At 38.4% G+C, this 25,824-nt stretch overlaps 1 protein-coding gene across 1 annotated transcript; it reads left to right on the top strand.

Annotated features, from left to right (window-relative positions):
- Positions 1 to 17,069: 17,069 nt before the first annotated feature.
- On the top strand, positions 17,070 to 18,077 carry LOC139869309 (uncharacterized). The gene has a single exon (XM_071857621.1). It carries the CDS (start codon positions 17,070 to 17,072, stop codon positions 18,075 to 18,077), a length of 1,008 nt encoding a protein of 335 aa, XP_071713722.1.
- The last annotated feature ends 7,747 nt before the right edge of the window (positions 18,078 to 25,824 follow it).

Genomic DNA, 25,824 nt, shown 5'->3' on the forward strand with positions numbered 1-25,824 from the left:
GGTTAAAAAGAACGTTACAAGATTCAAAAGGTTAAAAACTATGTCAATAATCGAATTCAAGATCACGATATTTTCGTAAACCGCGAAGAATGTTAATATACCTTCTAAGATGAATCGTCATCTTCCTCCTCCCTTCAAACAATAATCAATCTGCATCCCTAATACTAATTCGTTTTCATTATTATTCAAATCAGTTTCTACTAATTCAAATTCAATCATTCTAATACCATGAAACCATCGTTGTTTTCCATCCCAACTTCACCCTTCACTCCGGCGAATGGCCGCCGTCATCGTACACCAGCACCACAATCTCATCGTCACCTTCACCCCCACAACAATCACAACCCCATACCCACAATTCCCAATCCCCCAATCGATGACGGCTGGAACGTGGTGGAGAGAAGGCGTAAAGGCAACCCTAAAACAAACATTTCTTTTTTGAGCGCTAGAAACCTAATTCATCGTTTTGGCAACCCTAATAAACCACATCTGACAAGCCGACAACAATGGGCTCCAATCGCTAAACCTAATCCTAACCGTAACGATCCTGCAAACCCTAAAAATGCCGCCACATATCCAAACAACATCCCGATTACACGACACCCACATCATCCCGAACATGCTCCTAATGCGCAGGGTCAGACGCTTAACCAACCGATCATCACGTCCATTATGGTGTTTGGATTCCCTGATTCCCGGAACAAGATTGACCTTCGATGCTTCATGAGTAGATATGGTAAGGTTCATGATATCTTCATACCTTTTTCAAAAAGACTCAGAAATGGTACAAAATTTGCCTTCTTTAAGTTTGTTGATATAATTGACCTTAACCATTTACTTAAACGTTTAAATACCATATACATTGGAAGTGGGTGGTTAAAGGCTTACAAAGCTTTGGATCGAAAAAAGAATGCAACACAAGCTCAACAGAACCATACCCCTAAACAACCTGTACCAACCAAACCATCGATGCCTAACCCTAATGATCATACTATTCCTAACAAAAGTTTTACAGACGGTAGAGCTTATAACAAAGTTGTTGGGAATATGGAGGGTTACACTAGTGACATAACGAAAGAACTGGTTAGCATCGGTTGGTTTAACCGATGGGATTGTAATGCTAAGTTTAGAGAAGTATCGGTTGATGATAAGTGTATTGATAAGAAACTACTCGATAAAGCAATCATTGGTACTATTTTAAAACTTGAATACCTTGAGCATATCATATTTTTGTGTGAAATGGAAAGTTTAAACAATGTTCAAGTAAAATATCTTGGTGGGATGGAAATCATGTTAATTTTCGACTCCGAGGAGCAAGTATCATCAATCCTTAACGCCAAAAACCATTGTATTCACAAGTGGATGTCTAATATTCGAAAATGGGATGAACATCACTCTTACCAAGGTCGAATGTGACGATCGCTCCAAATCCATATGGACAATATGTCATTCATTGATTTCATTGCGAGGTATTTGACCTCTATATGATACGTTTTGTAAACATTGCATTCTTTTGAAAAGGCACACCATAAATGAATATTTAAATCAAAGGTTTTCGACATCTGATGATTTCTACATATAGACAATCACCGTAAATAATAGTTTACAATAATACTTCCGTTGACAATGCAGTCAAAATAAGATACATAGTGATGATTTGGTGAATGCAACGTTTCCTTGAAAAATATGTCATGTAAGACTCCATGCACATAGCTTGTCTAGCATATAAGCAAACAGCGGAAGACTTCTAGGGAACCTGAGAATAAACATGCTAACAAGTGTCAACACAAAGGTTGGTGAGTTCATAGTTTTAGTGTTTCGCATAATCTGTATATAAAAGTGGATCACAAGATTTCAGTTGTTTCATTCAGAAACGTTTATCAATAGATTCTACATAACAGAGCACCCTGGTAACTAAACTTTAACGTTATAATGATAAATACCCCATTCGTTTTAATACACGCAAACCAACGTGTCCTAAACTTAATTAACACACGTCCGTTAAAAGGCTAGCGCTCTAGCTCGGACGGGGATGTCAAGCCCTATGGATCCATATACTGTTATTCGCGCCCACCAGTCCATATCCTATGTACTGGCAGCTACTAGTTACCAAAGCTAAGGGATTTTCGGTTCAAACTCAGTGTAGAATTTAGTATGTACTTGTTTCCATTGCGTTTAAAATAAATTGCATGTATTCTCAGCCCAAAAATATATTGCAAAAGCAATTAAAAAGGGAGCAATGAAACTCACCTCAGCAGCATATAAAGTCGTTCACCAAAATGTGACTGAAACTCGAAATATCAAATAATCGTAGATCTCAACCTAGAGAACATATGTTGGTCAATAAATGTCTATCAAGCTAGGTCAGGTCATAGTGTATCATAATCCTAATGCTCGATATCGACATACAAAAGTTATCCAAAGTTGTTTCAAAAAGTCAATTTTGACAATAGTTCAACAAACGAGACGTACCTTATATAAGGATTCATTTACTCGGCTGGTAATATTTAAAAATCCATTTTATCAATCTTGTAAACAAGTTGTTTAAATCTTAATTGCAGATTCAAAAGCAATTTCAATTATCATCAATCATAATTCAGTTGTTCATATCTTTTAATCCGTTCATCGAAACTATTCGATATCTAAATGAAAAGTCATTGATTTTTCGCCAGCTTTCCAAAAACATGTATATCATATATCTTTTACCAGTAATATATGTATTTAATTCGTGATTCATTATAAACTGTTTAGCGACGAAATTTAGCATACAAGCATGTATAAATATATATACTCGAGCACTAGACATGGATACACAATTAATATATAAAAGATAAATTATAAGTGCTTACGTATCAGTATTGAGATTCAATATTGTAGGAAAGTACGTAGACGTAACGGAGATGATAAACATTAGGTTTGATTCACAAATATACCCCCGAACATTACCCATAACCTCTTTGGCAATAACCCATAATTTTCTTAGCTCTATCTCGCTTGAAAACCATTTTGAAAGTGACACGCTCATAATCTCGTCGTAGTATTTTATGTATAATACTAATTAATATTAATAATACTAATAATAATAAGATTAATAATAACATTAATCTTAATAATAATAATCATAATAATAATAATAATAATAATAATAATAATAATAATAATAATAATAATAATAATAATAATAATAATAATAATAATAATAATAATAATAATAATATAAATAAGTTATACGGAGTGTAAGATGAAAGAAATATATATCACAAAAACTGAATTCGATCGCTTTATAAAGACTTTTCCTGAAAAAGTACCCCATGCGATCGCATGGAATTTGTGCTTCAAGGCCATGCGATCGCATGGCCCTCTGATCCAGCTCACAAACTTTTGTTTTCTTGTTTGTCGACATATTTATTTATTAATATATAATATATATAATTTATATTAATTAATTATATATTATATTATATTCTCGTGCATAGTTGACTTGAAAATTTTGTTCCGATAAGTCGTACGTCGTCACTCGACTTATGTCCCGGTTCCGGTTTTTCGAGTGTCCCTTCGTACGCTGAGAAAACTTGTAATTTATATTTTGGGACACGTACCTTTGTCAAAATATAGCCTTAAATTATCCCTAAATTATATCACTCAAAGTGTATCTTAAACTTTCGAGTGTTTTGGTCATTTACTTCTATAAATCATTGTCTCGCTATTTATTAAAATACATTTTAAAATCATTTGAAATTGTTATATCGCATATTGTTTATACATTTAAATTTAAATTCATGTAATTCATTTATGTGTCATCGTTTATTTCTCAAACGTTCTAATTAACATAACTAAATATCAATTGAATCAATAACCGAATGTTATTATTGTTTTCAAATAACCTGAAGCTATATATTCATAAATATATATTCAATATACTTAAACACGTTCTAAATATACGTTGCAAGTTGTTCATAGATTCAATTCTAACAGTTAATATTCCTTATTATTGTATGTGTTCAAATTACGTTATTTAAACAAACACTTTACCATTAATTCTGAATACCGTTAAACATGAATGATTTCCCAAATCAACGCGTACCTTACAACAGAGACCCGTAATAATATCATAATCCTTAAGGGACTCAGTAAATATCTTTTAATTCAATCATTTAGCATAATCTTTTAACTTCATAGTTAAATATATCAATCAGATAATCAAACCAATATGTTTAATGCACAGTATCGTTCACTTAACACTTTGTTACGTTTTCAAGTTATAGTATATGTATCTATTTACATATAATTATTCGCGAATCGTTGAGAACAATCGAGGGGTAATTGAATAGTTCAAGATTTTGAGATTCAACTTCATAGACTTTGCTTATCGTGTCGGAAACGTTAAAGATTAAGTTTAAATTTAATCAGAAATTTTCGGGTTATCACATCGAATAACATGGCTTAATATCACCAGAATCCCAGTTCAGTTTTGGAACGAAAACACTTTCAGGTCAATAGCTAATTGGTGGGGGCAACCTTTAGAATTCTCAAATTGCTCTTTAAATGGCAATCAAAATTTGGTTGTCGCAAAGGTACTCGTTAAACTTAAAGATGCTCACTTGGTACATGATATTGTGAGAGTAACCTCCGATTCCTCAATTTTCTTTGCCTACGTAATGGAGGAAACCAATGGTTTCTCCGAAGTAAATGTTAATCCTAAACACGATGAGAGTGATGGAAGTGAAGGTTTATCGGACTCAGAAGCTCCAATGAATGAGGAATATGTTAACATGGATGATGAATTACAGTCCAATTTCTCGGATGATATTCTTGTGAACAACCAGGCCGGGGATAACCAATCCAAATGTTGGGTGTTGGAGAGTTCCTTTGATGGACATAATGCTAATAATGCTGCTACACACTCCTCAAACTCGCAGTCAAAGCCTTCTAAAAACAATCAGGGGAATGAAAATTACGTGTTCAATAATAATGGTAGTAACGACTTGGAAGTAGAAAAAGATACCAGTAAGTTTGATGATGGTTCGCAGGTCTAGCAAGGGTTCGGTTTCAAACAGCCCCAGTCCAGCTTCTGTTTCTAATAGTCCTCCTTCGGCTCATGTTTTCAAAATCAACCAGGATGTGCCATCGGATACCACACGTGTGCAGACCATGGACGCATACTGCCAGGCCGAAAAGAATGTTAATATTGGGCTCAACCTACAAGACAGGCCTCCACCTATACCCACTTTCTCATCGAATATCCCTCATGTGCCATATGTCGAGAAAAAAATGGCTTCAACTCCTACGAAAACCTGCAACAAAACCACCTCTACGGGGAGTGAGGTCACACCTCCTTTACAAAGAAAAACAACTAATGTGTGACGCCCCGTACAAAACCATCGTGTATGGATCATCAACATCAGGATCATCACAAGGTTCATGCTGTTTGAAAACCGATTTGCATTCATTAAAAAGATAACGTTTTACAAAAGATAGAGCGCATCCTACGAATAGGAGCATAAACATAATTATTTGACCCTAAGGTCATTACAAAGCCACTGTTTGAAATTAACATAAACTACGAATGCAACAGAAAAGTTCCATGAATGAGACATCTCTAGTAATGCAGCGGATAACTAATACAGCAGGTCCTTAACAGCAATTCAATAACAGCATGACATCAAGTCTAACAGCGGAAGCAATAAACCTCTAGGCACCTGAGAAATACACGCTAAAAAGTCAACACGAATGTTGGTGAGCTATAGTTTAAGTTGTAATAGTAACATAAGATAGGCCACGAGATTTCAGTGCTGCAACAGCGTATCAAAACAGTATGAAAAGTATATGCATAACCGTGGGCACCCGGTAACTAGACTTAACGTTTATAACCCCCTGAAAGTACACTTGGCGAGTGCGTATGTTCACGAAGTATTAAACACTCGTTAAATGCTAGCGCGACTAGCCCGAGTGGGGATGTCAAACCCTATGGATCCATATCTAAGATTCGCGTTCACCGGTTCAAAAACCAATGACTAAACGTTACCGTGTTAAAGGGAATATTTATGCCGTTGTATAACCCACACACATATAAAGTTTAAGCACTCGTGCCTAACATGTAAAACGTAAAAAGCGCATGTATTCTCAGTCCCAAAAATAGTAGAAGTGGTAAAAAAAAGGGATGCTATAACTCACAGTGATAAAAGTGGTAAAGTCGGTAATGAAAGTACGCAAGTAGTAAGTCGGTCCGAAAGGTCGTCAACCTAAATCAAAGGTTACTAGGTCAGTAGGTTGTTTTTATAAATTCTAATAGTGCATAAAATAAGTTTAAGTGTCATCATCATCATCATCATCATCATTCATAAAAGTTAAGTAAGTTCGACGAGAATAGAGATCGAAACAATAGGCTGACTTCGGTCAGCTGCTACGACCTCTACGTAAATCGAAAAGACGCATAGTCAGTGGCTATGGCTCCGTATATGAGTCCCCTAACAGCTGACCAATTTTCAGAACCTAACTCGTCTTCGTTTGACCGTGGCGACGGTTTAAGTGCGAGTAGGTAAGAAATTTCAGCACAACGTTAATAGGGTGTAGTGACTCTCGGAGGGCCATAAATCCTAAACCGTAACTCGGATTAAGACGAGGCCTAAACGGAAAATCATCTACTCGAACCGAACTAACTGAAAATCAACTTTCCAGTAGCCCAGGTGGTCTGATCAGATACGAAAATCAGTGGACAAGTGCTCCGGTGGGGTTCTTGGTGCTTGATGCTCATCACGGTTTTCATCCTTGATGCTTGTAGCTTCAAGTGTACAACTCGTTGATGGTTTAGCATCACTTTTGACCAAGATTCACCATCAATACACAATATGTTAAGACCAAGTAAGAACACAACTCATTCATGAGTCTTAGATGGATGATGGACCAAGGTTACATCATATCCTTAGTCTTAACACAATTTCAACTCACAACAACAACTAAAGCTACAAACTTTACATCAATTCATCAAGTATAAGCACAATTCAAGTCAAAAGAGGCGATGGAACCCTAAGCTAGAGAGCTTGGATCCATTTCACACAAGTTACAAGGTTACAAAGCTAGAAAGCTTGAACATTTAAGTGTTCTTGAAGATCTTGAAGCATAAAGCTTGGATCTTGAAGATGCATGAAGATTACAAACAAAAGTTTGAATCTTTTCAAAAAAAATAACAAGATCAAAGCAAAAAGAACTTGGTTCTAACAAAAAAATATGAAGATTCAAGCTAGAAAGCTTGCATCTTGATTGTTCTTGAAGATCTTGAAGCATAAAGCTTGGATCTTGAAGATGCATGAAGATTACAAACAAAAGTTTGAATCTTTATCACAAAATAGAAAGATTAAAGTATAAAAGAAGTAGATCTACAAAAGATATGAAGATTCAAGCTAGAAAGCTTGAATCTTCCATGTTCTTGAATGATTCATGCTTGAATCAACAAGATATAAGTAAGATCAAAGCTAAAAGGAACTTTGATCTCCATAATGTGATGATGATAGCCACGAATTTGAAAGGAAAAGAAGAAGGAAAAGAAGACTTACAAGTAATGCTAGAAAGGAAAGAAAGAACAAGTGTGTGAAAAACCAAAATGATCAAGTGTTGGAATGAGAGGCAAAGGGCTAGTATTTATAAGCAAGAAAATTGACAAGGATTGGTGACATGGCAAAGGCCATCTTGGCCGTGATTTTTGAGAGGGGAGGGAGGGGACACAAATTTGCTTTATGGATAATGGTTGTCTAAAGTGTGTACTAATGCTAGAATCCTAAGTGACAATTAGATAATCCTTATCCATTATGCTAGTATGACTCATTATTTATTTATTTATTTATTATAATGGGCCACTAGTGATATTACTTGGGCTAATTAATTGGGTCACTAGCTAGAGTAGGGTGGGCTTGAGCCCAACAAGGTAGAAAGTCCAACAAGACTAACTATTGGGCTTTAGCAATTAAATAAATAAAATTAAGCATCCAAAGGCCCAAGTAATTATTATTATAAAATAATAATTAATATTTCGCAGTCCAAAAGTTCCGGTTCCGACAAAAGTCAAACGTGCGCGCAGTCCGCGGTTTATTCGTAACGGCAAGTAACACTAACGGTTATAAAGCATCTAAAGGAAAAGTTAAGCATTCCACATACACCAAGGCATGTTTTAGGGTAATTATGAATATAAAACACATGTGCCAAGGTTCCGTAGTAATAAAGTAACACAGTACGCACAAAAACGCAGTTTCGCTAAAATGCCAGGCATAAAAGCAAGTCGAAAAAGTCGGGTCGTTACATTACCCACCTGTTAATGGAAATTTCGTCCCAAAATTTAAGCTGAGGCAGGTGATGGAGTCAGGAAAAGGTGAGGATACTTCTGCTTCATTTGATCCTCTCGCTCCCAGGTAAACTCAGGTCCACGCTTGGCATTCCATCTAACTCGGACAATTGGAATCTTATTGCGTTTCAAGGTTTTGACCTCACGGTCCATAATTTCGACAGGCTCTTCCACGAAGTGGAGTTGTCATCAATCGTAAGTTCCTCCAGGGGTATGATAAGTTCCGGTGGAGCAAGATACTTTTTCAAATTTGATACATGGAAGGTAGGATGAACAGCACTCAACTGAGTCGGAAGATCCAAACGGTAAGCAACCGGTCCAACACGTTCCAAAATCTCAAAAGGACCAATATATCGCGGGTTTAACTTTCCGCGCTTTCCAAAACGAATTACACCTTTCCAAGGTGCGACCTTCAACATTACTCGGTCACCCACGTTGAATTCGAAGTCTTTACATTTAAGATCAGCATAACTCTTTTGGCGATCGCGGGCCGTCTTAAGTCTTGCCTGAATCTGAGAAATATTCTCCGTCGTTTCATGGACTATCTCGGGTCCGGTGATTTGCACTTCGCCTAACTCGGCCCAACAAATAGGAGAACGGCACTTGCGGCCATACAACGCTTCAAAAGGCGCAGCTTTAATACTCGAATGATAACTGTTATTGTAAGAGAATTCGGCTAGCGGCAGATGCCTTTCCCAAGACTTTCCGAAGTCAATAACACAGGCACGTAACATGTCCTCTAAAGTCTGAATCGTTCGTTCGCTCTGACCGTCGGTTTGTGGGTGATATGCAGTGCTCATGTCGAGTCGAGTTCCCAAGGCTTCTTGCAAAGAACGCCAGAATCTGGAAGCAAAACGGGGATCACGATCTGAGATGATTGATAAGGGCACACCATGACGAGATAAAACCTCTTTGATGTTCAGTTGAGCAAGTCTCTCCATTGTATATGTTTCTTTCATCGCTAGAAAATGAGCAGATTTGGTAAGACGGTCAACGATAACCCAGATTGTATCGTATCCGCCCACCGTCTTTGGTAGCTTCGTGATGAAATCCATTGTAATTGCTTCCCATTTCCATTGTGGGATTTCTGGTTGCTGAAGTAATCCAGATGGCCTCTGATGTTCAGCCTTAACCTTCGAACAAGTCAAACACCTTCCAACATAAGTTGCAACATCCTTCTTAAGATTTGGCCACCAATACTGTTCCTTAAGATCGTGGTACATTTTTTCGGCTCCTGGATGAATCGAATATCTCGACTTGTGGGCTTCATCAAGTATAAGGTTCCGTAGATCTCCATAACGAGGTACCCAAATTCTTTCGGCATAACATCGGAGTCCAGACTCCTTAACCTCGAATTTAGAGACGAGAATGTTCAGGTATTCGCGAGGTATGTTCTCCTCCCTGAGAGCCTCTTCTTGGGCCGCTCGGATCTGGCTGTGAAGATTCAAATGGATGGTGATGTTCAGAGCCCGAATGCGAAGAGGTACCGTCCTCTCCTTTCGACTTAATGCGTCATCTACAACATTGGCCTTGCCCGGATGGTAGCGAAGTTCACAATCGTAGTCATTTAGCGTCTCAATCCATCGACGCTGTCTCATGTTCAATTGCTTCTGGTCGAAGATGTGTTGGAGACTCTTGTGATCGGTAAAGATAGTACTCTTCGTTCCATAAAGATAGTGTCTCCACAGCTTCAATGCGAAGACAACGGCTCCAAGTTCGAGATCGTGAGTAGTGTAGTTTCGCTCTTGGACCTTCAGTTGACGAGATGCATAAGCAATAACCTTCGTTCTTTGCATCAATACACAACCAAAACCATTCTTTGAAGCATCGCAGTACACAACGAAGTCGTCACTGCCTTCGGGAAGAGATAAGATAGGTGCGGTGGTTAACTTCTGCTTCAGGGTTTGAAATGCTTCTTCTTGTTCGGTTTCCCAAACGAGCTTCTTTCCTTTGTGAGTCAGCGCGGTCAAAGGACGCGAAATCAACGAAAAACCTTCAATAAACCTTCTGTAGTAACCGGCAAGACCTAGAAATTGGAGGATGTGAGTCGGAGTAGTGGGTGTCTCCCACTTGCTGATAGCTTCAATCTTGGTGGGGTCAACTTTGATACCTTGATCACTCACAATATGACCCAGAAATTGGACTTCCTTCAGCCAAAATTCACACTTGGAGATTTTGGCATAAAGCTGCTCTTGTCTCAAGAGTTCGAGCACTAACCGAAGATGTTGTTCATGTTCTTCTTCGCTCTTGGAGTAGATGAGGATATCATCTATGAAGACGATAACGAATTTATCCAGATATGGCTTGCAGACACGATTCATGAGGTCCATGAATACAGCGGGTGCGTTGGTTAAACCGAATGGCATCACGAGAAACTCATAATGACCATAGCGGGTTCTAAACGCAGTCTTCATCACATCACTCTCCTTCACCCTCAATTGGTGATAACCGGATCGCAAATCGATCTTAGAGTAAACGCTTGATCCTTGCAGCTGATCAAAAAGATCGTCAATTCGGGGAAGAGGATATCGATTCTTGATCGTCAATTTATTGAGTTCGCGGTAGTCGATACACATGCGGAAAGATCCGTCCTTCTTCTTCACGAATAAAACAGGTGCGCCCCAAGGCGACGAGCTCGGTTGGATAAACCCTCGGTCGAGCAATTCCTGTAGTTGACTCTGCAATTCTTGCTGTTCTGAAGGTGCCAGACGATAAGGCGCACGAGCTACGGGTGCAGCTCCCGGCACTAGATCGATCTGGAACTCCACGGCTCTCGGTGGCGGTAATCTAGGCAGTTCTTCCGGAAAGACGTCGGGGAATTCATTCACGATTCGCACATCATTCACACTCTTCTCTTCTGTTTCTAAAGCCTTCACGTGTGCTAAAACAGCAAGACGTCCTTTCTTCATGATCTTCTGCTCTTTCATACAACTAATGAGGTTCAGTTTCGGACTACATCTCTCTCCGTATATAACCAGTGGCTCACCATCTCCTTGTGGTATACGAAGAGCTTTATTTGCACAGATAACATCGGCCCTTACTTTAGTCAACCAGTCCATGCCGACAATCACGTCAAAGCTTCCCAATTTGATGGGTATCAAGTCAATTTCGAAATCCACGCCAGCTATGTTAATAATAGCTCCTCGGCCAATTTGGTCAACCTTTTCAAGTTTACCGTTGGCTACCTCGACAAGCATACTTTCTTTTAAAGGAACTAATGACCAATTTATCTTATCACAAAAGTGTCTACATACATAACTTCTAGCGGCACCAGTATCAAATAGGACAGAAGCTAAAAGATTGTTGATAGTGAATATACCTGTCACCAAGTCGGGGTTCTCGCGTGCATCCCTTGCATTAACATTAAAAGCTCTACCTCGCGGTGGTCCGCCATCCTTCTTCTTATTGGGGCAATCATTCCTAAAGTGGCCCTGCTGTCCACACTCGTAACATTTCCTTGGCCCATTTTGGTTTGTCCCATTTTGGTTTGTCCTTGCAGCTGGGACGGGAATCTTGCAGTTCTTGCCAACGTGCCCGATCCTGTTGCACTTTTCACAGACCGCATTACAGTACTCGGTATGGTGCTTGTAGCACCTCTTGCACTGCGGTAGAGTGCCCTTGTAGTTCGGGTTGGAGCTTGTGCCGGGGTTGGGATTTCCACCGTTGTTGTGTCTCTTAGCGGGGGTTTGATCATAGGTCCTCCCCTTACTGTTATCCCACTTTCGCTTGTCACTACTACCCGCTTCAGACTTGGATTTCTCCGGTTCATCGATGAGAATCTGATTCATGAGTGTATGCGCCATGCGCATTGCTTCGGGAACGTTCGGTGGTTTGGACGAGGTGACATTACCCTTGATGGACTTAGGGAGTCCCCAATAGTATCTCTCCATACACTTGAATTCCGGGTTGACCATGGTAGGACACATAAGAGCTAACTCAAGAAACCTCCGATTGTAACCATCGAGATCGTTGCCAACAGCTTTCAATTGCATAAAATCCTTTTCCATCTTTTGTATCTTGGTTCTCGGACAATACTCATCAATCATAGCCGCTTTGAACTCCTCCCATGGCGTAGCATACTCCTCATCAATACCTTGTGCCTGTGCCATGGTGTTCCACCACATGAGGGCGCCATCAGATAGCGTGCAGGAAGCAAATTTGGTTTTGTTGGACTCGGAACAGTTGCTGACTCGGAATACTGATTCAAGCTTTTCAAACCATCTTGTGAGACCAACAGGCCCCTCAGTTCCGCTGAAGTTATGTGGTTTACACCTCTGGAATTCCTTGTAGGTACACCCGTTTCAAATGGGTTGGATAACCGGCGGTGGTTCAGCTTGAGGGTTCATTTCCGCCAAGGCTGTGGCGACTCGTTCATTAATCATCTCTTCGATTTGAGCTGTTGTGGGTGTTGTTCGTGTGTTTGCCATTGCCCTTCGAAACAAAAGTTTAGACTCAGGTCAAAATCCAGCATACAACATACAATAATACAGTATATAGTAAACAGGGAAACAACACAACGCATGCCAATATAGTAACGCAACTAGGTACAAATACAACAAAACCAACATACAGTAATGTAAATAGAACACTATGCAAGGATTAAACAACGCAAAGTTCCATTAATTAATAAAGAGTTGCATACATTCGCATAAGTTCGCACATTATATAAGGAAAACATGGAACTACAAACGAGATTACAAAATGAAACCTACTACAAAGCTCTATGGTGAAGGTGGGTAAAAGATGTCCAGCACATGGGACATCTGCTCCTCGAGCTCAGTTACCCGAGCACGGAGGATCTCCACCTCCCTCGTCAGTTCCTCGACAGAGGGAGGGGCTGGCAGAGCAGGCGGAGCTGCTGGTGCAGGTGGTGCTGGTGGTGCAGATGGTCCGGCTCCAGAGGTAGATGCTGCACGGCGGTAAGGCTTACGCACGAACGGATCAGCCGGGTAAGGCACAACCCGCTTACGGGCGGTAACCCTACGATGCTGACCATGTGCGTTAGTGAACGCTCGACCTCCGTTGATCCCCGGAATAACGGTGCCATCGAAACGGTACCGCTTCTTCGGCGGGGTGGAGGGTGGCTGCACAGGTGCATCCTCAAGGTTCTCCTCGTCGGAGTCATCGTCACTAGTGTCGTCCGTGGATGAGTCGTCAGATGATGAATCAGCTGGGGGTGGCGGCGATCGGCGTCCGGTAGTCATGATCCGGTATCTGAAAGGTGGGATCGGTATGACACGTCCATCAAGAAGGCGTCGGCACCAATGGTTATGCTCATTACGGAACGGAACGTCCCCGTATTCCCCGGGAATCACAACACCACTGGGGCGGGGCTGTGGCTCCTGAGGTACCGGGGCAACTGGAGCTGAAATCTCCGGAGGGTCCTGGGCTCCGACTGTGGTAACCACTGGTACAGGTGTATGACTGCTGCTTCCGGAGGATGAAGCACCAAGGTCACTGGTTAACGGGATCTGTGTGTCGGTAGCAGCAGTATGTGAGGTGGCTGACGAGCCTGAATCGCTGTCCAAAATGATGACAGGTGGAATATCCGACATCTGAACAAGGAAAATAACTTTTCCATATCAGTAAGTCATAAGCAAGCAGGTATTAGGCACTATAGCAACCTAGCATGGCAATAACAATAGTGCTAAACAGAAATAACATGTGAAAGCAGATAGTAATCATGCATTAGCGGAAGTAAGCATACAACAAGTTCGTATGGCAGTGAAGATAAGCAATAGCATGCAGTAAGATCATACAGCTGAGAATAGTAGACAAAAGCATGCAGTAAGTCTCGCAGAAACAAGTAAACTAGCAAGTTGTAGATTAGTCCTATTAGTGAATCCTACTTGGGTCGGTCTAGACTCACTAATGCAACCTAATTCCCTACAACCAATGCTCTGATACCAACTGTGACGCCCCGTACAAAACCATCGTGTACGGATCATCAACATCAGGATCATCACAAGGTCAAACACTACATGCTGTTTGAAAACCGATTTGCATTCATTAAAAAGATAACGTTTTACAAAAGAGAGCGCGCATCCTACGAATAGGAGCATAAACATAATTATTTGACCCTAAGGTTGTTACAAAGCCACTGTTTGAAATTAACATAAACTACGAATGCAACAGAAAAGTTCCATGAATGAGACATCTCTAGTAATGCAGCGGATAACTAATACAGCAGGTCCTTAACAGCAATTCAATAACAGCATGACATCAAGTCTAACAGCGGAAGCAATAAACCTCTAGGCACCTGATAAATACACGCTAAAAAGTCAACACGAATGTTGGTGAGCTATAGTTTAAGTTGTAATAGTAACATAAGATAGGCCACGAGATTTCAGTGCTGCAACAGCGTATCAAAACAGTATGAAAAGTATATGCATAACCGTGGGCACCCGGTAACTAGACTTAACGTTTATAACCCCCTGAAAGTACACTTGGCGAGTGCGTATGTTCACGAAGTATTAAACACTCGTTAAATGCTAGCGCGACTAGCCCGAGTGGGGATGTCAAACCCTATGGATCCATATCTAAGATTCGCGTTCACCGGTTCAAAAACCAATGACTAAACGTTACCGTGCTAAAGGGAATATTTATGCCGTTGTATAACCCACACACATATAAAGTTTAAGTACTCGTGCCTAACATGTAAAACGTAAAAAGCGCATGTATTCTCAGTTCAAAAAATAGTAAAAGTGGTAAAAATGGATGCTATAACTCACAGTGATAAAAGTGGTAAAGTCGGTAATGAAAGTACGCAAGTAGTAAGTCGGTCCGAAAGGTCGTCAACCTAAATCAAAGGTTACTAGGTCAGTAGGTTGTTTTTATAAATTCTAATAGTGCATAAAATAAGTTTAAGTGTCATCATCATCATCATCATTCATAAAAGTTAAGTAAGTTCGACGAGAATAGAGATCGAAACAATAGGCTGACTTTGGTCAGCTGCTACGACCTCTACGTAAATCAAAAAGACGCATAGTCAGTGGCTATGGCTCCGTATATGAGTCCCCTAACAGCTGACCAATTTTTAGAACCTAACTCGTCTTCGTTTGACCGTGGCGGCGGTTTAAGTGCGAGTAGGTCAGAAATTTCAGCACAACGTTAATAGGGTGTAGTGACTCTCGGAGGGCCATAAATCCTAAACCGTAACTCGGATTAAGACGAGGCCTAAACGGAAAATCATCTTCTCGAACTGAACTAACTGAAAATCAACTTTCCAGTAGCCCAGGTGGTCTGATCAGATACAAAAATCAGTGGACAAGTGCTCCGGTGGGGTTCTTGGTGCTTGATGCTCATCACGGTTCTCATCCTTGATGCTTGTAGCTTCAAGTGTACAACTCGTTGATGGTTTAGCATCTCTTTTGACCAAGATTCACCATCAATACACAATATGTTAAGACCAAGTAAGAACACAACTCATTCATGAGTCTTAGATGGATGATGGACCAAGGTTACATCATATCCTTAGTCTTAACACAATTTCAACTCACAACAACAACTGAAGCTACAAACTTTACATCAATTCATCAAGTATAAGCACAATTCAAGTCAAAAGAGGTGATGGAACCCTAAGCTAGAGAGCTTGGATCCATTTCACACAAGTTACAAGGTTACAAAGCTAGAAAACTTGAACCTTTAAGTGTTCTTGAAGATCTTGAAGCATAAAGTGTGTACTAATGCTAGAATCCTAAGTGACAATTAGATAATCCTTATCCATTATGCTAGTATGACTCATTATTTATTTATTATGGGCCACTAGTGATATTACTTGGGCTAATTAATTGGGTCACTAGCTAGAGTAGGGTGGGCTTGAGCCCAACAAGGTAGAAAGTCCAACAAGACTAACTATTGTGCTTTAGCAATTAAATAAATAAAATTAAGCATCCAAAGGCCCAAGTAATTATTATTATAAAATAATAATTAATATTTCGCAGTCCAAAAGTTCCGGTTCCGACAAAAGTCAAACGTGCGCGCAGTCCGCGGTTTATTCGTAAAGGCAAGTAACACTAACGGTTATAAAGCATGCAAAGGACAAGTTAAGCATTCCACATACACCAATTCATGTTTTAGGGTAATTATGAATATAAAACACGTGTGCCAAGGTTCCGGAGTAATAAAGTAACACAGTACGCACAAAAACGCAGTTTCGCTAAAATACCAGGCATAAAAGCAAGTCGAAAAAGTCGGGTCGTTACATAATAGCCCCAACTTTGAGGGGCAATTCGATGTTGATTGTCCTCCGGGCTTCTTACCAACGCCACGATTTACACATGAAATTCACATATGGCTCCCGGTAAAACGCAACAAAGTGGACGAAACAGAGAACCCCAATACTTGTGACGGGTCAGGCAAGCATCTAGATCATAATAATTCTATCGATTCCAATCCGGTTAATGTTCAGGTTAAGGGTGATGTTGCTAATCCCAATCCGAGAGGGGGGAAAGCTGATACGAGTTATGTTACTGATGTTCATGTTGAAGAAAAAGGTGACGTTACTGGTCCCAATCCGGGTGATGTTACTGTTTCCGGTCCGGTTCATCTCCATAATACATCTAAGATCAAGCCTCCATGTAAACCAACTTCTAGCAACGAACAAGCACTTTCAAATGGTAGCTTTGGATTAAAAGAATTCGGGATAGATATCGGGCTCGAATGGATCGGGCCACCGTCAGGGAAGTAACTCTATCTCCCATTTCGTTTTCTTCTTATTATTTTATTTATTAAAATGAAGATAATTTCTTTTAATGTACGTGGGCTCGGGAAACTTGATAAAGAAAAATTTAACTGGATAAAAAACTTAATTCGTTTTCATAATCCGGACATCTTCGCCATTCAAGAATCAAAAAGGAAACGTGTTACTGATTTTATGATTGAATCTTTATGGGGTAATAAAAACTTCGAATATATTTTTAAACCGTCGGTGGGTCTATCGGGCGGGTTAATAATGATATGGGACCCTTCTAGATTTTGTGTTTCCGGGGTGGTCGAAAGAGAATTTTTCTTAGGGATACGTGGTCGTTGGGCGGGCAAAATGGTAGAATCTATCATATTAAATGTTTATGGGCCGCATAATGATACTTTGAAACAAAAACTATGGGAAAGTCTTGATAATATTATGCAGGTAGATGTTGGTGATTGGATTATTTGCGGTGATTTTAATGAAGTAAGAAAAAGAACAGAGAGGAAAAATTGTGAATTCATCGAAAATAGGGCAAAGATGTTCAATGATTTTATAGATAAGGCGAATCTTATTGAAATCCCACTGGGAGGCATGAAGTTTACAAGGATCAGCGACGACGGATTAAAATATAGTAAACTTGACAGGTTCTTGGTCTCGGAACCATGCCATTCATCGTGGGAGGGAATTACAGCGTGCACTCTTGATAGAGATTACTCTGACCATTGCCCCATCGTTTTGAAAGACTTGAACAATGATTTCGGCCCGAAACCAACTAGGATCTTTAACAATTGGTTTGAGGATGAGAAAAGTGGTGATTTGATCAAAGAAGCGTGGGGTACTATCATTCAAAATTCAAGGGCGGATTGTGTATTTCGTGACAAGCTAAAGAATGTCAAAGTGGTGTTGAAGGAAAAGTGCAACCCAAAATTCAACAGTTTAAACGTTGAAATTGATACTCTTCACAAAGAAATTTCCGATTGGGAAAACCTCATTGGTACTCGTGACCTCTCGGATGCAGAGATTGCTTCGTGGTTGGATTCGAGGAAAAAGTAGGTTCTTAAAGATAAAGAAAAAGCGGCCATATTGAAGCAAAAAGCTAGGATCAAATGGGTAATCGATGGGGATGAAAACAACAAGTATTTTCACTCGTGTATTAAAAGAAGGCAAAACAAAAATAACATTAGGGGCATCAATTTAAACGGTTTATGGATGGAAAACCCGGAAGAAATCAAGTTGGCCGCCTTTACACACTTCAAAAATCGTTTTAGCAACACAAATGAACGAACCTTCAAAATTCGTGGTCCATTGGAAAAAAGGCTTAACAACGACGAGGCAACAAGCCTTGAGTTTCCATTTACACTTTCCTAAATTCATGATGCCATTAAAGATTGTGGGGGCGAAAAGGCCCCGGGGCTCGACGGATTTAATATGAAATTTTTTACAACACATTGGGACGTAATAAAAGAGGATCTTCTTGCGGTCTTTACTCGTTTTTGGGAGGTTGGGGAAATTTCTAAAGGCTGTAATTCTTGCTTTGTCGCGCTTATACCAAAAAAGAACGACCCACTCGGATTTAGGGATTATCGTCCAATTAGTTTAATCGGTTGTCTTTATAAAATATTATCAAAAGTTTTGACTAAAAGGCTTCAAAGGGTTATATCCTCAGTCATCGGTTTCGAGCAAAGTGCATATATTAAAAACCGTTATATTCTCGATGGCGTGTTAATCGCAAATGAGGTACTTCATGATGTCAAGGCAACTAAAAGAAAAGGCTTCCTCTTTAAAGTCGATTTCGAGAAGGCGTTCGATAGTATTAGTTGGGACTTTCTTATGGAAATCATGGAACTAATGAGGTTTGGTCATCGTTGGCGAAAACGGATATACGCATGCCTCTCGTCCGCTTCTATCTCAATTTTGGTCAACGGGTCCCCTACAAAAGAATTTGCTTTACAGAAAGGCGTGAGACAAGGGGATCCTCTATCCCCGTATCTATTCATCATGGTGGCCGAAGGCTTAAACTACCTAACTAAAATGGCCGCCTCATATAATTGCTTCTCGGGGATTCCTATCGGGCGGGGGGTTGTTCGTGTCACACACTTGCAATATGCGGATGACACCTTGTTTTTTGGCGAATGGAATAGACGCAACGTGCAAAATCTTACTAAAATTCTTAAATGATTTGAATCGACATCGGGTTTAAAAATAAATTTTCATAAGAGTTGCGTTTATGGTCTCGGGGTCTCCAAATCTGAAACTGAAAATATGGCGGCTTGGCTAGGGTATGTTGCAGGCATACTCCCGATCACCTATCTTGGTCTTCCGCTCGGCTCTTCCATGAAACAATCTAAAGCTTGGGACCCGGTTTTCGATAAGTTCGGTAAGCGACTCGCAGATTGAAAAGCTAGATCACTATCATATGGCGGGAGGGCTCACTCTAATCAAAGCGGTATTATCTAGTCTACATCTCTATTTTTTTTCATTATATTTATCCCCATTGTGTGTTATTGATAAATTGGAGGGTATGAGATGTCGTTTCTTCTGGGGTGGGTCTTCCTAGGTCTCTAAAATGGCATGGATCAAATGGGACACATGCCTATTGCCTCGTGAGTATGGTGGGTTAGATATTGCCCCTCTTGCTTTTAAAAATCGTGCTTTGCTTGCTAAATGGTGGTGGCACTTTTATAATGAAAAAGACTCGCTTTGGGTGTCGGTTATAAAAACTATTTATGGTGAGGACGGGGGACTATTTTCGACTCCCCCTTCCTCTCGTGCTTCTTCTACATAGGCGGGTATTCTTAAAGTGGGTAAAAACATGTTTATCAATGACTCTGTGTTCGCTCATTCGTTTAAAAAGAGGATTGTCGACGGGTCAAGTACTCGGTTTTGGGATGATTTTTGGGTTGGGGATTTTTCACTAAAAGATAAATTTAATAGACTTTTTCGACTTGAAACTAATAAAGATGCCACCGTCCTTGACCGGGTCCGTTGGGAAGGTTCTAATATTCTTACCTCTTGGTGTTGGTCCCGTGATATCTCGGGGAGATTGGTCGGGGACCTCACCAACCTTACTAACCTTTTATCTAGTTTTATCCCATGTAGTTCAGGTCGAGAAGAATGGTCATGGGCTTGGAGTGGGGACGGTTCGTTTTCGGTAAAGAAGCTCACGGATCTCCTTATTCGGGCCAATCTTCCCAACACTCCCTCGTGCATCCCGACACTTCGCAATAACCTTGTCCCTCTTAAAGTCGAACTGTTTATTTGGCGAACTCGTCAAAAACGGTTACCTACGAGGGTCGAACTCGATAAGCGAGGGATGGATTTGGGTACGGTTCGATGTCCAGTTTGTGACAATGGGCTTGAAACGGTGGACCACTCCATTATCTTTTGCAGTTTTGCATTCGACTTATGGAGTAAGGTTTTTGGATGGTGGAATCTAGGCGCCTTTTCAAATATGAGCATAAGTGAAGCATTTCTTGGGGACGGTCACACGTTTACCACCGATGTTGGTAAACAATTGTGGCAAGCTACCGAATGGGTTACAGGGTATTCGATTTGGAAAAATAGAAACACTTTTACATTCACTAAAGCAAAACCGACGTGTGATATGGTTTTTAAAGACATCCAACTTAAATGTTTTGAATGGTTCTCTAACAGGATCAAAGGTATCAAAATCCATTGGGATATATGGCTAGCAAATCCACGTGCATATGATTCGCTAGCTTTATCATCTAAGAGATCCGGGATAGGTTAATTGTGATGACCCGGAAATTTCTGACCAAATTTAAACTTAATCTTTGTATGATTAACATTTTCGACACGATAAGCAAAGCCTGTAAAACTGAATCTCAAAATTTTTGAACTACTTTTATATATTTAAATACCCTTCGGTTGTTTTCGACGATTCGCGAACAATTATATGTAAATAGATACATATATACTATAACTTGAAAAAGTAACAATTTAATAATTGTTTGATACTGTACATTAAACTTATTGATTTAAATATCTATTTGAATATGTATGATAAGTTGAAATATTTATTATTAAAATTAATTATAAATAACTTCCAATGTGTATTTAAAAACTGATTTATGTATATATACATATATATAATTTCAAGTTATTTAGTAAACGATAGTAACATTCGTTTATTGATTCGATTGATATTTAGATAAGTTAACTAAAGCGTTTAAGATGAACCAGTAAAACACTAATTTGCTACAGTATTTTCAAATTGCTACAGTACCCAAAATGCTACAGTGTTTTCGAAAATCACTATTTGCTACAGTAAAATTTACTTTGCTACAGTGAATTGCTACAGTAAAAATTTACCCAAAATGCTACAATGTTTTCGAAAATCACTTTGCTACAGTAAAACACTATTTCAAAATGAAAATGTATGTATATATATATATATATATTAACAAATAGCGAGACGATGATTTATAGAAGTAAATGACCAAAACACTCAAATGTATAAGTTATACCTCGAGTGGTATAGTTTATTGATAATTTAAGACGATATTTTGACAAAGGTACGAGTCACGAAACGTAAAGTGATAGTTTTTTAACCATACGAAAATGCGTTCGAGAAACCGGAACCGGGGCATAAGTCAAGTGACAACGTACGAATTATCGGGACGAAAATTACAAGTCAACTATGCACGTGAATTTAATATAATATATAATTAATTATTTAAATTATATATATATTATATATAATATATATAAATATGTCGACAGAATGAAAACAAAACAGATTGGGTGCCAAACAGCTGGCCATGCGATCGCATGGCACTAACCCACATTACCCATGCGATCGCATGGGATCAAGATTCAGGAAACATTATAAAACGCGATCGAGTTCTGGCATTTGACACACACACATACCTCCCTCTGTTATTTATTTTATTAATATTTATATTATTATTATTATTATTATTAAAATTAATATTAAGATTAACATTATTATTAATCTTATTATTATTAGTATTATACATAAAATTCTACGACGGAGTGCTGTTCGAGTAATTTAAAAACGGGTTTTACGAGCGGGGCAGAGTTAAGGAAATTATGGGTTATTGCCAAGGAGGTTATGGGTAATGTTCGGGGGTATATTTGTGAATCAAACCTAGTGTTTATCATTTCTGTTACGTCTACGTACTTTTCTGAAATATTGAATCACAATATTGATACGTAAGCATTTATATTTTATCTTTTATATATTAATAGTGTATCCATGACTAGTGCTCGAGTATATATATTTATACATGCTTGTATGCTAAATTTTGTCGCTAAACAGTTTATGATGTACCACGAATTAAATACATATATTACTGGTAAAAGGTATATGATATACATGTTATTGGAAAGCTGACGAAAAATCAATAACTTTTCATTTAGATATCGAATAATTTCGATGAACGGATTAAAAGATATGAGCAACTGAATTATGATTGAAGTTAATTGAAATTGCTTTTGAATCTACAATTAAGATTTAAACAACTTGTTTACGAGATTGATAAATTGGATTTTTGAATATTACCAACCGAGTAAATGAATCCTTATATAAGGTACATCTCGTTTTGTTAAACTATTGTCAAAATTGACTTTTTGAAACAACATTGGATAACTTTTGTATGTCAATATCGAGCATTAGGATTGTGATACACTATGACCTGACCTAGCTTGATAGACATTTATTGACCAACATATGTTCTCTAGGTTGAGATCTACAGTTATTTGGTAATCCGTGTTTCGATCACATTTTGGTGAACGACTTTATATGCTGCTAAGGTGAGTTTCATTTGCTCCCTTTTTAATTGCTTTTGCAATATATATTTTTGGGCTGAGAATACATGCACTTTATTTTAAACGCAATGGATACAATTACATACTAAATTCTACACTGAGTTTGAACCGAAAATCCCTTAGCTTTGGTAACTAGTAACTGCCAGTTATAAGAACTGGTGGGCGCGAGTAGTAGTATATGGATCCATAGGGCTTGATATCCCCGTCCGAGCTAGAGCACTAGCCTTTTAACGGACGTATGCTATTTGAGAAGTGTACACGTTGGTTTGCGTGTATTATTAAGATGATTATACAAAGGGTATAAATTATATATACGTTAAGTTTAGTTACCAGGGTGCTCAATCTTGTAGAATATTTTGATAAACGTTTCTGGATGAAACAACTGAAATCTTGTGATCCACCTTTATATACGAATTATGCGCAACATTAAAACTATGAACTCACCAACCTTTGTGTTGACACTTTTAAGCATGTTTATTCTCAGGTTCCCTAGAAGTCTTCCGCTGTTTGCTTAGATGTTAGACAAGCTATGTGCATGGAGTCTTACATGACATATTTTTCAAGAAAACGTTGCATTCACCAAATCATCACCATGTATCTTATTTTGACTGCATTGTCAACTGAAATACTGTTGTAAACTATTATTTATGGTGATTGTCTATATGTAGAAATCATCATATGTCGAAAACCTTTGATTTAAATATTCATTTATGGTGTGCCTTTTCAAAAGAATGCAATGTTTACAAAACGTATCATATAGAGGTCAAATACCTCGCAATGAAATCAATGAATGACGTGTTCGTCCATATGGATTTGGAACGATCGTCACATTAATAAGTTGTACTCCACGCAGGTTTTTTGCCCCACCCCTGGAGTAGTCGTTTCGGTCGGGAGAATTTGGGGTGGCACGGGGTGCTTTGTCGTTGAATTGCCAACACTGTGCCCCGTTTCCACTCCAGCTTGTTTAGTTAATTCTTCTCAAGTCCAATCTCGCCTCTAACGATAATGAACGGGCTAAGGCATTTTCCTGCCGTTTGTGGAGTATTTTTATCTCGGTCTCCGTGTTTTCTCGTTTTCGGATTCATAGATGTAGGTTACTTTTTGTAAGTGGAACTCTTTGTAAATGTTTCGTTTTGATTATATAATATATACTGCTTTGCCTTAAAAAAAAATGAACAATTAATTGCCGATCACGGTTATATTTAAATATAAATATATTTTGGTCTTAAGTAATAAAACTACCTCAAGGTGAATATAAAACTTAGCAACTCAATAGCTGCTATATACAAGTTTTTTATACAGTTACCGACAGCCCTAAAGACTGTCGTTAGCAAATTCCTTATATTTATTTATTTATTAATTCTATTTATTTGTTACATTTCGCTCAAAACAATTACTAACTTGGTAAATCACATTATCAAAATTATATTATAATTATAATTTGAGATTTGAGAGAAGTGTTTTTTGTCGGTGATAAACAAATTACTAGCGTGAGGGTATATTTTTAACCGCACCAAATCCAATCAAATCAAATCGTGAACACCTTAGCCGGACAACGGACTCCTTCAATTTGTAACCTAAAATTACAAGCAAGGGTTAATGGGCTAAATTAATAATTAACGATGAGGATGAATGGTCCCGTTAATATATAGCGATAGTTGACTACAAGAGAAATACGCATGGGAACTAACGATGAGGAAATCACGATGCCCACTCACGTGATGCACACTAACGAGTGGGAAATAACGTTTGTTACATTTAGGTAGACATCACATTTTCAACCACTAAGGTCATCTACGTTAAAAAAAAAAAATCTTTAGGTCCATCCATGAAACTTTGGTCAAACATTAAAGGTCAAGACGTATTTTGTAAAAAAAAGAGTTAGTCACATTCTTAAGTCTTCTTATCTTCTTTTAATTTTAAGTGGTTAAAAAGAACGTTACAAGATTCAAAAGGTTAAAAACTATGTCAATAATCGAATTCAAGATCACGATATTTTCATAAACCGCGAAGAATGTTAATATACCTTCTAAATGAACAATTAATTACCGATCACGGTTATATTTAAATATAAATATATTTTGGTCTTAAGTAATAAAACTACCTCAAGGTGAATATAAAACTTAACAACTCAATAGCTGCTATATTAAAGTAACCGTTATTTACAAGTTTTTTATACAGTTACCGATAACCCTAAAGACTGTCGTTAGCAAATTCCTTATATTTATTTATTTATATATTCTATTTATTTGTTACATTTCGCTCAAAACAATTACTAACTTGGTAAATCACATTATCAAAATTATATTATAATTATAATTTGAGATTTGAGAGAAGTGTTTTTTGTCGGTGATAAACAAATTACTAGCGTGAGAGTATATTTTTAACCGCACCAAATCCAATCAAATCAAATCAAATCGTGAACACCTTAGCCGGACAACGGACTCCTTCAATTTGTAACCTAAAATTACAAGCAAGGGTTAATGGGCTAAATTAATAATTAACGATGAGGATGAATGGTCCCGTTAATATATAGCGATAGTTGACTACAAGAGAAATACGCATGGGAACTAACGATGATGAAATCACGATGCCCACTCACGTGATGCACACTAACGAATGGGAAATAACGTTTGTTACATTTAGGTAGACACCACATTTTCAACCACTAAGGTCATCTACGTTAAAAAGAAAATTCTTTAGGTCCATCCATGAAACTTTGGTCAAACATTAAAGGTCAAGATGTATTTTGTAAAAAAAAGAGTTAGTCACATTCTTAAGTCTTATCTTCTTTTAATTTTAAGTGGTTAAAAAGAACGTTACAAGATTCAAAAGGTTAAAAACTATGTCAATAATCGAATTCAAGATCACGATATTTTCGTAAACTGCGAAGAATGTTAATATACCTTCTAAATGAACAATTAAATTACCGATCACGGTTATATTTAAATATAAATATATTTTGGTCTTAAGTAATAAAACTACCTCA

This window comes from Rutidosis leptorrhynchoides, chromosome 9, assembly GCF_046630445.1.
Source record: "Rutidosis leptorrhynchoides isolate AG116_Rl617_1_P2 chromosome 9, CSIRO_AGI_Rlap_v1, whole genome shotgun sequence".
Classification (NCBI taxonomy): Eukaryota; Viridiplantae; Streptophyta; class Magnoliopsida; order Asterales; family Asteraceae; genus Rutidosis; species Rutidosis leptorrhynchoides.